We start from the raw sequence: 18740 nt of genomic DNA, 5'->3' as shown, positions 1-18740 counted from the left end.
TAGGAGGCGTCAACCCATCGCCACCCTGAAAGGGCCGGGTACAGACTGGCCAGCACCCTCATCCTCACATATATGGTGCCTGAAACCTCCCCTGCTATCTCCCTCCATATATTATGTACTGCCTGTCTGCCAGATCTCCCCACGTCAGGAAACAGTATTCTTCTGTCCTCCATACCGTCCATCAGTATCTCCAGCTCCATATCGGTTAACCTGTTGGCTCTCCTTGCACCTCTTACACTAGCCATCCTTCCAAACTCCTTTCCCCCTCAGGGCCTTGCTGCAAACCCTGGCCAAGCAGCTGGCTCATTAGAAACCTGCATGCTGAATTTCTCAGTGGTGATAATGCTCAAATTAAGACAGCCACACTGCTGAAAAATCCACTTTGGAAGGGTTCATTAGTACTGGAACCTATTTGTTCACTTTTGGAGCTGAATATGGGGTGGCCCAGCCACAAAAAAATGGTGGCGCTAATGACCACAAAAAGGTGCTGAGTTTCGGGCTCTGGGTGTCTTCAGACAATGAAAATTAATTTGGAGAGTTCACACCTATTCTGGGTGAACCAACCTGATTCATTTGAGCTCAGTTGGGCTAGTTGCCAGAATATTCTGGTGAGATTTTGATTCTTGAAGTCAGAATTAAGAAAAAAAGAGAAAAACCTATGATCAGAGTCACATATGCAGTAACGAGTTCATATGTCAAGAGGGACATATTTTTACATCCTTTGGGTTACATAAGAACATAAGAATTAGGAGCAGGAGTAGGCCATTCGACTACTTGAGCCTGCTCCGCCATTCATTGAGATCATGGCTGATCTTCTACTTCAACTCCACTTTCCTGCACTATCCCCATATCCCTTAATATCCAAAAATCTATCTATCTCTGTCTTGAATATACTCAAAGACTGAGCTTCCACAGCCCTCTGGGTAGAGAATTCCAAAGATTCACCACCCTCTGAGTGAGTAAGTTTCTCCTCATCTCAGTCCTAAATGGCCAACCCCTTATTCTGAGACTGTGACCCCTGGTTCTAGACTCTCCAGCCAGAGGAAATATCTTCCCTGCATGCACCATGTCAAGCCCTGTAAGAGTTTTGTATATTTCAATGAGATCACCTCTCATTCTTCTAAACGCTAGAGAATATAGACCTAGACTGCTCAATCTCTCCTCAAAGGACAATCCTCCCATCCCAGGAATCAGTCTGGGTGCAGGGCCCTATATAATTGCAGTAAGACGTCTTTACTCTTGTACTCAAATCCTCTTGTAATAAAGGCCAACATTCCATTTGCTTTCTTAATTGCTTGCTGTCCCTGCATGTTAACTTTCAGTGATGCATGTACAAGGACACCCAGGTCTCTCTGGACACCAACATTTCCCAATCTCTCACCGTTTAAAAAATACTCTGCTTTTCTCGTTTTCCTACCAAAATGGAAAACTTCACGTTTATATTTATATTCCATTTGCCATATTCTTGCCCATCATACGGACATTCTTACACTATTATATAAGTACATAGTCAGCAGTGTGAGCCAACTCTGGAATCAGATGGACTTGGGATCTTCTTCTTGGTGCTACTGATACCACTGAACCCGAAAAAGTATCTGTGGCAGTTTGTAAAAACTCAGAGCAGTGATAAGGATGATCAGTGCAGTGATGGTACTCTTCTGAGCTGGTTAAATCACATTGTCATGCAAATTATAAATGTTGTCCCTTAACATGCCTGGGTGGCTGATGCTGAAAATAGAAAAATATGTTCCATTGCCCAGAACGGTCATCCCTCATCTTGATGTTCACAAAAAATATTTTTAAAAAGGAATGTTGCTTATGTTATAGGTTGCCCATAATTTTAACAAACCATAATCCATGAAGGTTGTACAAATGTAAAACCAGACCCATCCGTCTCCACCCGCCCACTTTCACCTTTCACTCAAGAGGGACGGGGGGGGGTGGGAGCTGCCTATCCGCTGCCAGGAAGCGGGTTGGCAATTTAAATATTATAATGAAGCCTGAAGCTTCTACGTTAACCTGCTTTGCAGGTTTTACTGCAGGTGGCCGGGGATCATGGGGCTCGGGGTTCCCAGTGGCTGCAGCAAGGCGGCCTCAGTCTCGGGGAGCAATCCTTGCAGGACATGAAGAGTAGGAGTGCTTCATCCCAATCCCCCAAACTTCCCCACCATTTGATCTGCCCCCTCACCCTGGGCCTGGATTGGACCCCCTGGGGATTGATTTCAACCCTCCCCCAAGGGGTTAGCGATTGTACACCTCCTCCAGGGTTGGGCTTGGACCCCTCCCCCCAAGGGATCAGACCCCCGCCCCCCCCAGCCTTTGACCCCCACCATCCTGGGCCCAGCACTTATCTTGTCCTGTGGCTTCCTGCTCCGCGATCACCACCTGTCAATCAGGCTGACTCCTAGGCGGAGATCCCACCCTTCACGTCGCACACACGCTGTGGATTTAAAACCCTATAGCGTGCCGGGAAACCCAAACTTCTGGGTTTCCCGCCATATCCTGGGTTCCCCCCCGTGCGGCTAAAACACGGGAAAATCCAACCCCTTATTTTTAAAAATTCCATTAGACATAGCTTTGTTATCAGATTAGATTCATAAAATTTTACCTCACAAAAGACCATGCAGCCTATCATGCCAAACGATCTGTGTTTCTGAATCCTTAAGTCATTCTGCTTTTTTTTTTACTTTTCAGGTTTCACTATTTAGTGTATATTTTTTCTTATTATTCTTCCTCCCAAAATGTATCACCTCACATCTCACTGCAAAACCATTCATCTGACATCTATCTAATCCATCTGCTAACCTGTCTATGCTCTCCTGAAGTTGTTTATAGTTAACTATGCTCCCTATTTTTGTGTCATCTACAAATTGTAACATTGCGTCTTCTACACCCAAGTCCAGATCATTTATCTATAATAGAAATAGTAATGATCCTAATACTAATTCTTGGGGGACATCACTGTTAATATCTATCTAGACTGAAAAAAGTTCAGTAACCACTGCTGCCTGTTTTATATAATTTAGCTATCCATACAGCAACGTCCCTTTAATAATATAATTTAGTCAATAAGCCACCTGTATGGCACATTATTAAATGGCTTTTGAAAACATATACCTAACATCCACTGCATTTCCTTTATATACTCTGTTATTTTAATACACCCATTAGTCAGACACAACTTGCCTTTTACAATTTTATGCTCCTGTCCTTAATTAACCATTGTCTTTGTAAGGGAGTATTCATTTTAGCTTTGTAAGGGAGTATTCATTATGGCTTCTAAAAGCCTAACTATCACTGATTTTAGACTGATTTATAGTTACCTGGTTTACCTCTGTCTTCCTTTTTGAACAGAGTTGATTGCTTCTGAAAAAAATAGCAGAACTCAGAATGAATATTGGCCTCAAATTTCCCCAATGCCGTTATTTGGCATGTTGTCAGAGTTACCCCCATTTTTCTTGGTCCCAACTACTCTAAAAAAAATAAGTAGCAAGTTTCCCCGTTCTATTTTTTGAAATTGGTGCCGCGCAGCCTGTCCTGTAGCTTTGGGGGGTGGAGCCTAATGTCAATGCCAAAAAAAAGATGCCTCCCCTTCTGTGCATGCGTGAAAAAAAGGACGTTTTTGACGTGACTGCTATGGGCGCGCATGCCCAGTACTGCTCCTGGTCTGTATTCGGCCATTTTTAAAGAGCTAGTTGTGGATGAGAGCTTTAATTCTCATTAGAAAAATCAGAACTGCAGTACAATATGCAGCATGGCTCAAGGACCAAGAATTTCTTACAGGATGAAGTGGAGGCACTAGTTACTGTGATTGAGGCCAGATGGCACGAGCTGGACACCAGCAGAGGTCACATAAAAGTTTCATCAAAAGAAATGAAGAAACGCTGGAACCAAGTTGCAGAAGATTACTGTGCAATAGTGACCACCCCGGGGTCTGGAGGCCAGTGCAAAAAGAAGTGGCAGGACCTTGGTCAAGTAATTAGTGTAAGTAATATTTTCATTTATTCAATGAAATTGCATTGTAAATGCGATCATCTGTATATGTCCCACCCAGCAGAAAGCCACCCTCTCTAAAAAGTTATATTTTCATCTTTGCAGAGAAAGGTGGCACACAACAAACGGGAAAGAACTCGAACAGGAGGAGGCCCGGCAAACCTGCACCCATGAACACCTTTGGAAGAGAGGGTCGGTGCTTTGATGGGTCCTGCCTGGAGAAAAGCAATCACCACTGCACAAGCTGGACCCACATTTGAGGGAGAGGGTAAGTGCTGCAAATTCCACAGTCTGGCTTTGCTAAATGTTAAGTATTGTGCGGGCTAGCCATGCTTCGGTTCATGGGGATGTCTCTGTCAGCTACGCTTCGGTTGATGTAATGTGCTATCATTCATCGTGGTCCTTCAAATCAGCTTGTGCTGTGCGAGCCTACTCATGCCACTTATCCTGCCCCCTCATCTGCTGCTAACCATTTGCCTGTTCTGTTATATTTTGCAGAACTTGAGGACAACCCTGACGATGCAGAAGAAGATTCAGACGTGGACGAGCCTGAAGAGGAGAACATCTTCCACTCCCATCTTCCAGACCAAGAGCACGGGAGTGAGGGGGAGGGCAAGGGGGAGGAGATGGATGAAGCCCCCACTGTTATACTCACTTTGGAGGAGGTGCAGATGCCACCCATTGAGTGCCAGCCCCTTTCCTCAGTTGTACAAGTGTTGCTGGGACATTCCATAGTTTGCCACAGTCTGAGGCTGGGGATTCCAGTGGGGTGCAGTGAGGCAGCCCTGTACATTTGGGAAGCCAGCAATCCTGGAGAAGTCCTTTCACGCATTGCCTGGGCAGTAGTGGGGAACTTTATGCAGCCATTCCTCTGGGCATATAGTGCAGCAGTCACCTGCCGAATGCAGACATGTGTTGCATGTTGAGAAATGGCGCACACATCCCCAGTGGTGGCCTTGAACGATCCTGATGCATGGAATGAAAGTCAGCTGTAACCTTCACTTCAACTGACAAAGCAGTCCTCCTGACGCTTTTAGGTTGCAGGTCTGCTTTTACTAACTCACAGATCTCAGTTACAACTTCTTTGTGGAAAGGCAGCCTTCTGACACCGTCTGCATCACTCAGGTGCAGCCTGTCTTGATATACCCGACGTGGGTAAGGCCTCCTGCCCATCATCCTATGTGCTCTGAGGTTCCTCATGCGATGACGTTGAATCAATTATCTCCTCCGCAACCCCACCATGCAGCAGGCTTGCACAAGGTATGGCATTGTCACTATTGCCCCCATGATTAAATTGTACCTTTGTAAGAAGCTCAAAACAGCAGGCAGGACAAGCTTCTTTGTTCTCTCTCTCCCCAAGGTTGATGCCCTAGTATGGACCACACCCAGGTCTGAGCATGCGCAATGATCGGGAAACCCCACCCCGGGGCTTCTTTTGTTGCATAGTGGCAGAGTGTAATGCTTCTCATGCCTTCAGTTTGCCTTCCACAGCCCTCCTTGCTTCATTTGATACATAGTGGCATAGTGTAATGCTTCTCATGCGTTCAATTCAGCTTCCACACCCACCCCCCCCCCGCCCCCCCACCCTACCCCCGCCCCCCGGGCTTCTTTTCAAGCCAGGCCTCGAGCCCTTGTGTCTGGGTGAGGGACCGATTCAGCCAGCCAATGCTCCGATCCTCGAGCCCGGTTTGGAGATGTTCGGTGGTGGCATGGCACTTTAAAAGAAATCAAAACTTAAAGAATTCCATGAAACTTCCATTTTCTGCATTTTAAGTTTGAAAAATTTAAGCTTGATGATGCATATTTAATATCTTCTTGACTCCCTCCAAAACTTTGCCTAAAAACAATGGCTTTTCTGCACCGATTTTTTGATGTGCGCTGGTTTTTCTTAAGTGCCCAGAAGGTTTTTTGGGAGTGGTCACATACACCGTACTAGGAGAAATGTAAGTTGGCCAAACTTGCATAATTGCAGAAAAACTGGCACAGACATCAGGTTATGCCCCCTATGACGTAAAAAAAAACTAACCTAAAAGCATCGTAACTAACTGAGTTACACTGGCGCACAATCTTTGGGGAAACTTGGATTTTTAAATTTAGGCCAAAAAAAGCAGCGCGCAAAAAAAACGGTGCAAATCACTGGTGAAAATTGAGCCCCAGGAAGTTGAATAAAGTTAGACAGGAGGTAGGAAAGGTTTTTGCTGTATTTTTTCAATGCTCCTTAAATATGCAGGTTGTGTCATAGAACTAGAGAACAGCTAATGTAACACCCTTGTTTAAGAAGGGAGAGAGGTATAGACCAGGTGTTTAAAGAAAGTAAAAAGAAATTATTTATATTTTTAAAGCACCGTTCATGACCTCAGGATGCCCCAAAGCATTTTACAGCCAGCTAATTTATTTTGAAATGTAGTTACTGTGGTGATATAGGAGAACGATAGCATAGTGGTTATTTTACTGGGCTAGTAATCCAGAGGCCGGGACTAATGATCTGGAGACATGTGTTCAAATCCCACCACGGCAGCTGGGGGAATAAAAATGCAGTTAATTTAATAAATCTGGAATTAAAAACCTAGTAATGGTGACCATGAAACTACTGGATTCTTGTAAAAACCATCTGGTTCACTAATGTCAAATAGAGAAGGAAATCTGCTGTCCGTACCCACAGCAATGTGGTTTGACTCTTAACTGCCCTTCAAAATGGCTGAGCAAGCCACTCAGATGTACCAAACTGCTACACAGAAGTAAGAAAGAATAAAACCAGACAGACCACCTGGCATCAGCCGAGGCATCAGACACAACAACGGCACACCCAGCCCAGTCAACCCTGCAAAATTCTCCTCTCTAACATCTGGGGACTTGTGCCAAAATTGGGAGAGCTCTCCCACAGACTAATCAAGCAACAGCCTGACATAGTCATACTCACAAAATCATACTTTTCAGCCAGCGTCCCAGTATCCTCCATCACCTGGCATGACAGACCTACTAGAGGTGGCGGTGTCGGAAGGGAGTGGCCCTGGGAGTCCTCAACAGTGATTCTGGACCCCATGAAGTCTCATAGCACCAGGTCAAACATGGGCAAGGAAACCGCCTGCTTATTATCACCCACCGCCCTCCATCAGCTGAATCGGCTGATCAATCCTCCATGTTCAACACCACTTGGAAGACGCATTGAGGGTAGCAAGACACAGAATGTACTCTGGGTGGGGCACTTCAATGTCCATCACCAAGCGTGCTCGGTAGCACCATAGAAACATAGAAAATAGATGCAGGAGCAGGCCATTCAACCCTTTGAGCCTACATTGCCATTCAATATGATCATGGCTGATCATGCAACCTCAATAACCCACGCCTGCCTTCTCTCCATACCCCCTGATCCCTGGCAGAGAATTCCACAGATTCACAACTCTCTGGGTGAAAAAGTTTCTCCTCATCTTGGTCCTATATGGCTTACCCCTCATCTTTAGACTGTGACCCCTGGTTCTGGACTTCCCCAACATCGGGAACATTATTTCTGCATCTAACCTGTCCAGTCCTGTCAGAATTTAATAAGTTTCTATTAGATCCCCTCTCATTCTTCTAAATTCCAGTGAGTATAAGCCTAGCCGATCCAATCTTTCCTCATATGTCAGTCCTGCCATCCCGGGAATCAGTCTGGTGAACCTTCGCTGCACTCCCTCAATAGCAAGCACGTCCTTCTTCAGATTAGGAGACCAAAACTGCACACAATACTCAAGGTGTGGTCTCACCAAGGCCCTGTACAACTGCAGTAAGACCTCCTTGCTCCTATACTCAAATCCCCTCGCTATGAAGGCCACCATGCCATTTGCTTTCTTTACTGCCTGCTGCACCTGCATGCCTATCTTCAATGGTTGATGTACCATGACACCCAGGTCTCGTTGCACCTCCCCTTTTACTAATCTGTCACCATTCAGATAATAATCAGCCTTCCTGTTTTTGCCACCAAAGTGGATAACCTCACATTTATCCACATTATACTGCATATGCCATGCATTTGCTCACTCGCCTAACCTGTCCAAGTCACCCTACAGTCTCTTAGCATTCTCCTCACAGCTCGCACTGCCACCCAGCTTAGTGTCATCTGCAAACTTGGAGATATTACATTCAATTCCTTCGTCTAAATCATTAATGTATGTTGTACTGACCAAGCTGGCCGAGTCCAGAAGGAATTAGATACCTGACTGACCTGTGGCAGGTGGTGAAAGAATCAACATGAGGGAAAAACCTACTTGATCTTGTCCTCACCCATCAACCTGTCACAGATGAATCTGTCCATGACAGCATTGGTATCAGTGACCACCGCACAGTCCTTGTGGAGATGAAGTGCCGTCTTCACACAGAGGACACTCTCCAGCATGTTATGTTTTTTGTGAGCGTCGCTGGCTAGGCCAGCATTTATTGCCCATCCCTAACTGCCCTTAGGTGAATGGCTTGCTAGGCCATTTCAGAGGGCTGTTAAGAGTCACATATAGGCCAATAATCCAGGTCGCTGATTGGAGCGTGGGCAGATACAGCAGGAGCGACGAGGTCGGGGCAAAGGAGCGGTGAGAGATTGCAGCCCATGTGAGGTCTGAGTTCGGGGCCCAGAAGAGTCGAGGGCCCAGGGGCAGCACGGGCCAGCCCACATTGTGATATGTGTGCGCTCTAGGTCCATGCAGCAGAGCTGGTCTCCAGTCGTCTTGGTTAATCCTTGCCACTAGCTCTGTCAAGCCTGCGTGGTGGCTGGTGTGCAACGGCCACCACACATTAAAAAAATCCACGCACTGGCATCTTCCACCCTTCAACATGCAGTTTGGGAGCTGGAATATCATGTCATTGAAACACCCATGGACTCATTCGTTTTTGGTGGAAGCAAATCATACTCGATACAAGGGGATAGGCCAGACCAGGTAAGGATGGTCGATTTCCTTCCCCAAAGGGCATTAGTGAACCAGATGGGTTTTTACAACAATTCAGTAGCTACATGGTCACCATTAATGAAATTCACTTTTTATTCCAGATTTATTTAACTGAATTTGAATTCCACAGCTGCTGTGATGGGATTTGAATTCATGTTTCCAGATCATTAGTCAAGGTCTCTGGATTACTAGCCCAGTAACATAACCACTATGCTACTGTACCCTTGGCACTACCATTGTGCTAAATGGGATAGATTAAGAACAGATCTAGCAGCTCAAAACTGGGCAAACATGAGGTGCTGTGGGCCATCATCAGCAGCAGAATTGTATTGCGCTTCAGTCTGTAACCTCATAACACAGCATATCCCTCACTCTACCATTACCATCAAGCCAGGGGACCAACCTTAGTTCCTTGATGAGTGTAGAAGAACATGCCAGGAGCAGCACCAGGCATACCGAAAAATGTGGTGACAAGCTGGTGAACCTACAACACAGGACTACATACATGCTAAATAGCAGAAACAACAATTCTATAGTCAGAGTTAAGCAATCCCACAACCAACAGATCAGATCAAAGCTCTGCAGTTCTGCCACATTCAGTCGTGAATGGTGGTGGACAATTAAACAGCGAATGGGAGGAGGATGCTCCATGAACATCCCCATCCTCAATGATGGTGGGGCCCAGCAAGCGAGTGCAAAAGACAAGGCTGAAGCGTTTGCAACCATATTCAGCCAGAAGTGCCGATTGGATGATCTATCTCGGCCTCCTCCTGAGGTCCCCACCATCACAGAAGCCAGTCTTCAGCCAATTCGATTCACTACACGTGATATCAAGAAATGGCTGAGCACATTGGATACAGCAAAGACTATGGGCCCCGACAACATCTCGGCTGTCGTGCTGAAGTCTTGCGCTCCAGAACTATCCGGCGCCTCTAGCCAAGCTGTTTCAGTACACCTACAACACTGGCATCTACCCAACAATGTGGAAAATTGCCCGGGTATGTTCTGTCAATGGAAAGCAGGCCAAATCTAATCCAGCCAATTACCACCACATCAGTCTACTTTCAATCATCAACGAAGTGATGGAAGGTGTCGTTGACAGTGCTATCAAGCGGCACTTACTCACTAATAACCTGCTCACGATACTCAGTTTGGGTTCCAGCAGTACCACTCGGTTCCAGACCTCATCACAGCCTTGGTCCAAACTTGGACAAAAGTGCTGAATTTCAGAGGTGAGGTGAGGATGACTGTGCTTGACATCAAGGCAGCATTTGACTGAGTGTGGCATCAAGGAGCCCTGCTAAAATTGAAGTCAATGGGAATCAGGGGGAAATCTCTCCACTGGCTGGAATCATACCTAGCACAAAGGAAGATGGTTGGAGGTCAATCATCCCAGCCACACGACATCACTGCAGGAGTTCCTCAGGGCAGTGTCCTAGGCCCAACTTTCTTCAGCTGCTTCATCAGTGACCTTCCCTCCATCATGTCAGAAGTGGGGATGTTCGCTGATGATTGCACAGTGTTCAATTCCATTCACAACTCATCAGATAATGAAGCAGTCCATGCCCGCATGCAGCAAAATCTGGACAACATTAGGGCTTGGGCTGATAAGTGGCAAGTAACATTTCCACCACACAAGTGCCAGGTAATGACCATCTCCAACAATAGAGATTCTAACTACCACCCCTTGACATTCAACGGCATTACCATTGCCAAATCCCCCACCATCAACATTCTGGGGGGGTCACTATTGACCAAAAACTTAACCGGACCAACCACCTAAATACTGTGACTCCAAGAGCAGGTCAGAGGCTGGGTATTCTGCAGCTAGTGATTCACTTCCTGACTCTCCAAAGCCTTTCCACCATTTACAAGGCAGGCATGTGATGGAATACGCTTGCCTGGATGAATGCAGCGCCAACAACTCTCAAGAAGCTCGACACCATCCAGGACAAAGCAGCCCACTTGATCGGCACCCCATCCACCACCTTCAACATTCACTCCCTCCACCACTGGCGGACCATGGCTGCTGTGTGTGCCATCTACAAGATACACGACAGCAACTCGCCAAGGCTCCTTCGACAGCATCTCCCAAACCCGCGAGCTCTACCACCTGGAAGGACAAAGGCAGTCGGCACGTGGGAACATCATCATTTGTAAATTCCCCTTTAAGTCACACATCATCCTGACTAGGAAATATATTGCTGCTCCTTCATTGTCACTGAGTCAAAATCCTGGAACTCCCTCCCTAACAGCACTGTGGGAGCACCTTTACTACACGGACTGCAGCGGTTCAAGGCGGCGGCTCACTGCCACCTTCTCAAGGGCAATTGGGGATGGGCAATAAATGCTGGCCTTGTCAACGACACCCACAAATAAAATAAAACGTGGCATTCAGTTTGTGTATAGCAATTTCCCATAAACAGTGATGAGATACATGAGCAGATAATCTGTTTTTAGTGATTTTGATTGAGGGATGAATGTTGGCCAGGATACCGGGAAGAACTCCACTGCTCTTTTTCGTATAGTGCCATGGGATTGTTTACATTCACCTGTGAGAGCTAACCTGTTAGTTTAATATCAGTTATTGGCAAAGTCTTGGAATCCATAATACAAGATCAAATTAGTGAGCATTTAGAAATGCTCAAAGACAGCCAGCACGAATTTGTTAAAAGCATGTCATGTTTGACAAATTTAATAGACTATTTTGAAGCAGTGAGTGAATGGAGTGATAAAGGGAATACTGCAGATATAGTGCTTATTGATTTTTAGAAAGCATTTGATAAGGTGTCTGACAAGAGGCAAGTTAGAAAATTTCAAGTATATGAGAAAAAAGAACGACTTGCATTAATATAGCGCCTTTAACAACCTCAGAACGTCCCAAAGTGCTTTACAGCCAATGAACTATTTTGAAGTGTAGTCACTGTTGTAATGTAGGAAATTACAATGATGTAAGAGGAAATGCAGCAGCATGGATAGAAAGTTGGTTGATTGACAGAAACATAGAGTTAGGGTAAATGGGTGTTGCTCAGATTGAAGAAGGGTTGGAAGCAATGTCCCCATTAATGCAACAGTCTGAGATCCTGCGCAGTGGCTCACCAGCTTTTAAATGGAAAACCGCACATGCACCGAAATTTGAATGGCCACACAGCCTGTTAAAAAAAAATTAGACGGAACATTGGTTGGACAGGATGTACCCTAAAAGTCAGTGCTTGGTCCACTTCTGTTTGCGGTTTAGATGATTTGGGCTTGGATATAGGAAACACAATCTTGAAATTTGCTGATGAGAAAAAGAAGGTGGTTTGGCAAACACTAAGGCAGATATTGAATGGGACTTTAATGATCAGTCTTCAGCAAAGGCCTGAGCTTCATTCCATTACCACCTCCACCTCAATTAATTTCGGGCTCAGCACGACCATAAGCTCTTTTTCCGTCACCTTCGTCTCTGTGCCCACTTCCTTGTCCAAGGGTTCTTGCCTCCGCACAGCAGACCCTTTCTCCCGTTTTCAGAATTCTCATTCTACCCTCTCTGGCCTCTTACCCTCTCTTTTCATTGCGAACTGCTGGCGTGACATCAGCCGTCTCAATTTCTCTGCTCACCTCGCTCGCTCCAACTACCTCCCTCTGAACTTGTAGTGCTCCGTTCTCTCAGATCCAACCCTAACATTGGCATTAAACCTGCGCTGTTGTTGTTTGGCGAACCGATCCCTACCTTGCGGAGGCTGAATGCCAAATCTCCGACACCTCCTCCTACCTCTCCCTGGACCATGACTCCACTACCGAACATCAAGCCATCGTTTTCATGACTGTCACTGATCTCATCTCCTCTGGACATCTTCCCTCCACGGCCACCAACCTCATAGTCCCCCAAACCTGCACAGCCCGCTTCTACCTCCTTCCCAAGATCCATATTCAAGACCATGGTAGATCCATCGTTTCAGCCCGTTCTTGCCCGACGGAACTGATTTCTTCCTATTTGGACTCAATTCTGTTTCTCGCTCTCCACTGATGCTACCTGACCTGCTGAGTATTTCCAGCATTTTCTGTTTTAATTTCAGATTTCCAGCATCCACGGTATTTTGTTTTTGTATTATGTGATTTGGACGTTAACTGACTTCAGGAAGATATACACAGGAGGGCAGACTTGTTGCTAGTGTAACTTAATATGGACAAGTGTGAGAAAAGACAAAGAATGGGAGAATACACTCAGTGGAAAATCACTGAAGGGTGTGAATGAACAGAGAGACCAAGGAGTTCAAATACATAATTCCTTGAAAGTGCACGTAGATAAAACCTTAAAAAGGCCAAAAGCATTTTGGGTTTAATAAGTAAGGACATCGAGTAAAAGAGTAAATAAGTAATGATAACTGTTTATGAAATATTGTTTAAACCACAATTAAAGTACTACATGCAGTTTTGGGTGCCACATTATATAAAATGCAGTAAAGCCAAAGAGAGTATTCAACGTAGATTCATCAAGATGATGCCAGGAATGGGAGTTATGAAGAGAGACTTGGGATATTTGGATTATTTCCAGTAGAAAAGGCAGATTCAATAGACTTTTTAAAATTGTGAAATGTTTTAAGAAAGTAACTAGAGAAAGGCTATTTACTCTGATTGGGGAATATGTGACAAGGGTTATAATATTAAAATTGTCATTAAGAGCTTGAAATGAAAGGTCAACGTAATTTTTTACACAGAGGATTGTGGCATCATCATCAATAATCTTCCTTCCATCATAAGGTCGGAATTGGGGATGTTCGCTAATAATTATGCAGTGTTCAATTCCATTCGTATCTCAGTAGTGTAATGTATGCACCAGTGAGGATGCTCGCAGGTTTGTAGAGCTGTTGCATTGTGAGTGACTTTGCCAGTGACGCGATATCCACAAGACTCAATAAAACCCCAGTCAGTTGGGTCTAGGTCATCCACGATGAGGTATGCAATTGTGAGCCTAGTGGATGAACTGGTAATGTGTAATGTGATTGTTAAATCTTTGTTGATAAACCAACTAGTTCTTATATGCAATGTGTTGCTATGAATTCTTAAGCAAAGAAGCATGAAGCAAATACATTACAATTAGATAATGAAGCAGTCCATGTCCGCGTGCAGCAAGAACGGGACAACATTCGGGCTTGGACTGATAAGTGGCAAGTAATATTCATGCCACACAAGCACAATACATTGACTATCTCCAACAAGAGTCGAACCATCGTCCCTGGACATTCAACAGCATAACCATCGCCGATTCCCTCATCATCAACATCCTGGAGGTCATCATTGACTAAAAACTAACTGGATCAGCCACATAAATACTGTGGTAACAAGAGCAGATCAGAGGCTGGGTAATCTCGCCTCCTGACTCTCCATAGCCTTTACACTATCGAAAAGGCAAAAGTCAGGATTGTGATGGAATACTCTCCACTTGCCTGGATGAGTGCAGCTCTAACAGCATTCAAGAAGCTCGACAACATCCAGGACAAAGTAACCCACTTGATTGGCACCCCATCCACCACCATTCATTCCATTCACCACCAGTGCACCGTGGCTGCAGTGCATACCATCTGCAAGATACACTGCAGCAACTCGTCAAGGCTTCTTCAGCAGCACCTCCAACACCCGGGACCTCTACCACCTGGAAGGACAAGGGTTGCAGGCGCATGGGAACACCATCACCTGTAAGTTCCCCTCAAAGTTATACACCATCCTGGCTTTGAAATATATCGCCGATCCTTCATCTTTGCTGGGTCAAAATGTTGGAACTCCCTCCCTAACAGTACTGTGGGAGTACCTTCACCACATGGAGTGCAGCAGTTCAAGAAGGTGGTGCTTACCACCATCTTCTCAAGGGCAATTAGTGATGAGCAATAGATGCTGGCCTTGCCAGCGATGCCCACATCCCAGAATGAATAAAAAGAAGATGGGACAGAGCAGAGTGCCCAGACTTGGAGAGAATGCTCCCAAGAGTTTGCAGAGATAGATGAAGCTAGGCCATGAAAACATTTGCAAACAACAGCAAGGATTATGAAAATAAGACAGGGTCTGTTTTAAATAAAACCAGTCTAGCCTTAGAATACAACAGTGCTCATAGGGTTTCTGGATCCCTGTGCTACTGGTGGCATAGTGAAGTTCATTATGATGCATCCACTCTGCATTCATGTTTACTGTTTGAGATGTATTTTTCAGAGTTGTATTGAGTTTTCATTATGTTATTCAACTGCATGTGTTTTTGCAATAGTTTTTTTTAGAGGGTCACGATTAGAGATTAACAAAATTAAAATCCAATCCTGTTAAAGCAACACCAGGCCCGAAACGAAACCTATCAGCAAAAATGTAAGCAAATCAAAGAAAAAATGTGATATATACCTTGTAATTATACATCAAGAAAATGAAAAAAATTAAATGGAGTTTTTTTTGGGAAAAGCTAATGGGGGCCGAAATTGTCACTTCCCTTAAGGCCTGTTACCACCGGAAATCCACTCCTGGGTATCCCGGCGGTGACCCGCTCCCCGCCTCCCACCCGCCCGCCCCCCCCCACACCGCTCCGCTGCTGCCAATCCATCCAAAGTGCGTCATAAAAGCACACAATGCCGATGGCTGCCCCCGATGGCGAAACTCCGCTGAAAAAATCTTGCCCCTGCTGAGCGGTGCCAAAACCTGCTTTTTTCTGCCGGTGCAGTGAGGCTGTAGTCCTTGTAAAATGGCAGTGCGGCTCCCATTAAAGGGGAGGACATACTGCCGCTGCTGCCATGTTTTTTTTTGTCGGCTGACTGTCATATCAGGCTGACAGTAATGCCCCGAGTTTAGCCGGGCTGCCATCAGGCAGCCTAGCACCCCCTCTTGGGTGCCAGACTGCTGGCCCGGCCGAAATCCTCCCTGGTGACCTAGTGGACTGAACTTAAAAAGTCACGCAGGCTCTCCCCTTTAAGTGAAGGGGAGAGCCGTGGTGACATGGTGTCGTGATGACATCATTAGCACTACGCTGTTGACTGACAGTGGCGGCCACTCCGCCCGCCCCTAACTTCCGCCTCTCTAGACTCCGAAATTCCACTTACTGCCCCATTCCGCCCCCATTATGACCAACTTCCAGCCCGTCGAGAAAAAAAGCCAAAGAGCAGAATTTCACTCGAGGCTACCGCATCCACCGCACCGGTAAAATCAACAGAAACGGTAGATGTGCCCCGTTTCCAGCAGTGGTCAATTTCAGCCCATGGAGTCGTAAAATGCATAACAATGTTGACAACATTCCCAATGTAGTAACAGTTCAGATTAAATTAACGTCCTTTTTTAACATCACATACACACGCAGTCTATCCAATTTACAGCTCAATGAAAAAAATGTATCACAAAACTACAGTCATGACAAAATTATGCAGAATGTACTGAATATAATAGAAGCAATCATGTTTTCTAGCTGTGACATTATAAAGTGGATTTCTCCATGACTCAGCAGCACTTGGTTGAGAACACTGGAACAATGACTATGGTTGCGATTATATTTATTGAAAATTACAGTCAATTAACCTGCCCCTTTAAATGTCACTTTATGAAATTTGTATATAAAATATGTACATTTCTCTTGCAGGTATAATACTTTTGAACATCATTAACAACATATAAGTGTGGACAGCATGTGCAACCTTACCGTGATGTCTAAATTGCTTACCGAAGAGGAAAACATTATTGCCGCACACTGTACGTACATTGTTGGATGAAGTAATGTGATTATGCAGACATCCCAGCATGAAGCTGATGGACCTATTCCTAGCTCGCTCCCTCTCTATGTATTTTCTTCTGCAGAGTTTTGTGCTCCTGATACTGTGCTTTCACTCTGCCAGCATGTGTCCCAAAGGCTGTCTGTGTTCTCACGTCAGTAGCTTAAATGTAAGCTGCAGCAATGCGAATCTTAAAGAGATTCCTAAAGACCTTCCCCCTGAAACCGCCTTACTTTACTTAGATTCTAATCAAATAAGGTCTGTTCCCAATGAGATTTTCAAGGACCTGCACCAGCTCAAAGTGCTTAATTTGTCCAAAAATGTTATCGAGTCCATAGAAGAACAGGCATTCAAAGGGGTGGCTGATACGTTGCAGACTCTCGATCTTTCGAACAACAAGATTAAAAGTGTACACAAAGACACATTTAGCAAACTCAAAGGCAGGGCCCAGTTTTCTGACAACCCATGGCACTGTGACTGCACCCTCCAACAGGTGCTCCATGGCATGCCCTCTAACCGCGAAACTGCCAGCAACATCATCTGTGAGACTGCAGTTTTGGAGGAACACACTGGCAAATCCTTTCTCAGCGCCGCCAATGAAGCCGACCTCTGTAATCTGTCAAAAAAAACAACCGATGTGGCAATGCTGGTCACTATGTTTGGCTGGTTCACTATGGTGATCTCATACGTGGTATATTACGTACGTCAGAACCAAGAAGATGCAAGAAGGCATCTTGAATATTTAAAATCGCTTCCAAGCAAACAAAAGAAGCCAGAAGAATCAGATGACATTAGTACTGTACTGTAACACGTTCAATTAAAGAAAAAGTTTTTGAAAGGAGTTTCTTATGTTGATACTTAAATCATCTCCACTTTGCAGCAAAGTGGTCAGAAAGTCGAATTGCGATGAAATTGAAGGCAGTGGAGCTCAAATGATATAAGGTGATAGAAAATCCATGTGTGTAAAAAAAATGAAAACTTATTTTTTTCATCTCTACAAATGTTGTTAGTTAGTAGGAGGTATTGCTAAGGAGGAAAATCAAGTGTCAGTCCCTTGTTATAAAGCAATTGAGGGTTTTATAAGCTTACAAATTCCAGCTTGGTAATATGAATGGTATTTATGTATTCATATAGCATTCCTCTGCCTGATATTTTCAGATGAAAGAATTAACACCTCCATTAAAATAGTGAACAAAGGAATAACATGCAAATGCGATAAGCATCCAGCTGTTAATATCACTAACAGTCATTTTAAAGCTATAGTGGAAATGATTTTTTAGGCATGGTGGAAAAATATGAAAGATCACTGTTTGAAAACTTTGATTAATCATTGTAAGCACATGTATTTAAGAAGGTGCTGTAGCCCTGAGGATAAGCATTTAATTTGAAAGGTAATTTTGGAAGAACATTTTGAAGTGAGCCTGTGATGTGGTTGGCAAACGTTCCCTCTGCCTCTCTACTTGCAGGTGTATGTCAAAGTTTGTCATGTAGGTTGACATGTATATCACTTTAGATCAGACCTGAGCCATCAGTGGGGCAGAAAGGTATAAAAGTGACAGACCCACTATAGATACTTCAGGGAAGTCACGCTTCTACTCACTGCAGACAAGGCAGATTATATGCATTTTCTGATAGTTTTGTCTGTCGGAACTCGGCTATCGTGCCTGTTTCCAGTTGCAGCTGACCAGGGTGCTGGTATCAGCAGATTGGTGCCTGAAGTAGCTCAACCAACCCAAAGGGTGGTCAGATCAAGATCACTTAGAGCAGGGAAAAAAGATCAAAGCGAGGGAAAGGTCAATGAGAAGGAGAAGTCTAGAAAAACTATTCTTAGGAAACATTTCTGCTAAGCTGTACTGTAAAAACAAACAGCAGAGAAAGGCAAGAATAGATCTGGTACTCCATTTGCTAGATATCTATAACAAACTGAACTGTAGGGTCAGCAGGCACAGCTAGCAAAGGTGATAGGTCTCAATTCCTAACCTACACATAGTCACTGTTTAAGTATAGGGCTGAGATTGGAATTAACCTTCTGATCACTGTTTATAGTCACAATAGAAATAATTTCTGACATTCTCAGCCTTATCCCCTGTACTGTATTAATTAATATAAAGTACAAAAT

The 18740-nt window shown here is 44.7% G+C and overlaps 1 protein-coding gene across 1 annotated transcript in view; it reads left to right on the top strand.

Moving 5' to 3' along the window:
• Positions 1–18130, top strand: part of lrrc3b (leucine rich repeat containing 3B) — a 133587-nt gene extending 115457 nt beyond the window's left edge. Inside the window, exon 2 of the mRNA XM_070879946.1 lies at positions 16492–18130. Coding sequence (XP_070736047.1) covers positions 16650–17429 — 780 coding nt within the window. The 5' untranslated portion in view covers positions 16492–16649 and the 3' untranslated portion in view covers positions 17430–18130. The remainder of the gene's footprint in view (positions 1–16491) is intronic.
• Positions 18131–18740: the final 610 nt, after the last annotated feature.

This window comes from Pristiophorus japonicus, chromosome 5, assembly GCF_044704955.1.
Source record: "Pristiophorus japonicus isolate sPriJap1 chromosome 5, sPriJap1.hap1, whole genome shotgun sequence".
Classification (NCBI taxonomy): domain Eukaryota; kingdom Metazoa; phylum Chordata; class Chondrichthyes; family Pristiophoridae; genus Pristiophorus; species Pristiophorus japonicus.
Note: the sequence above shows the minus strand (reverse complement) of the source record. Positions and strands in the feature narration are given on the sequence as shown.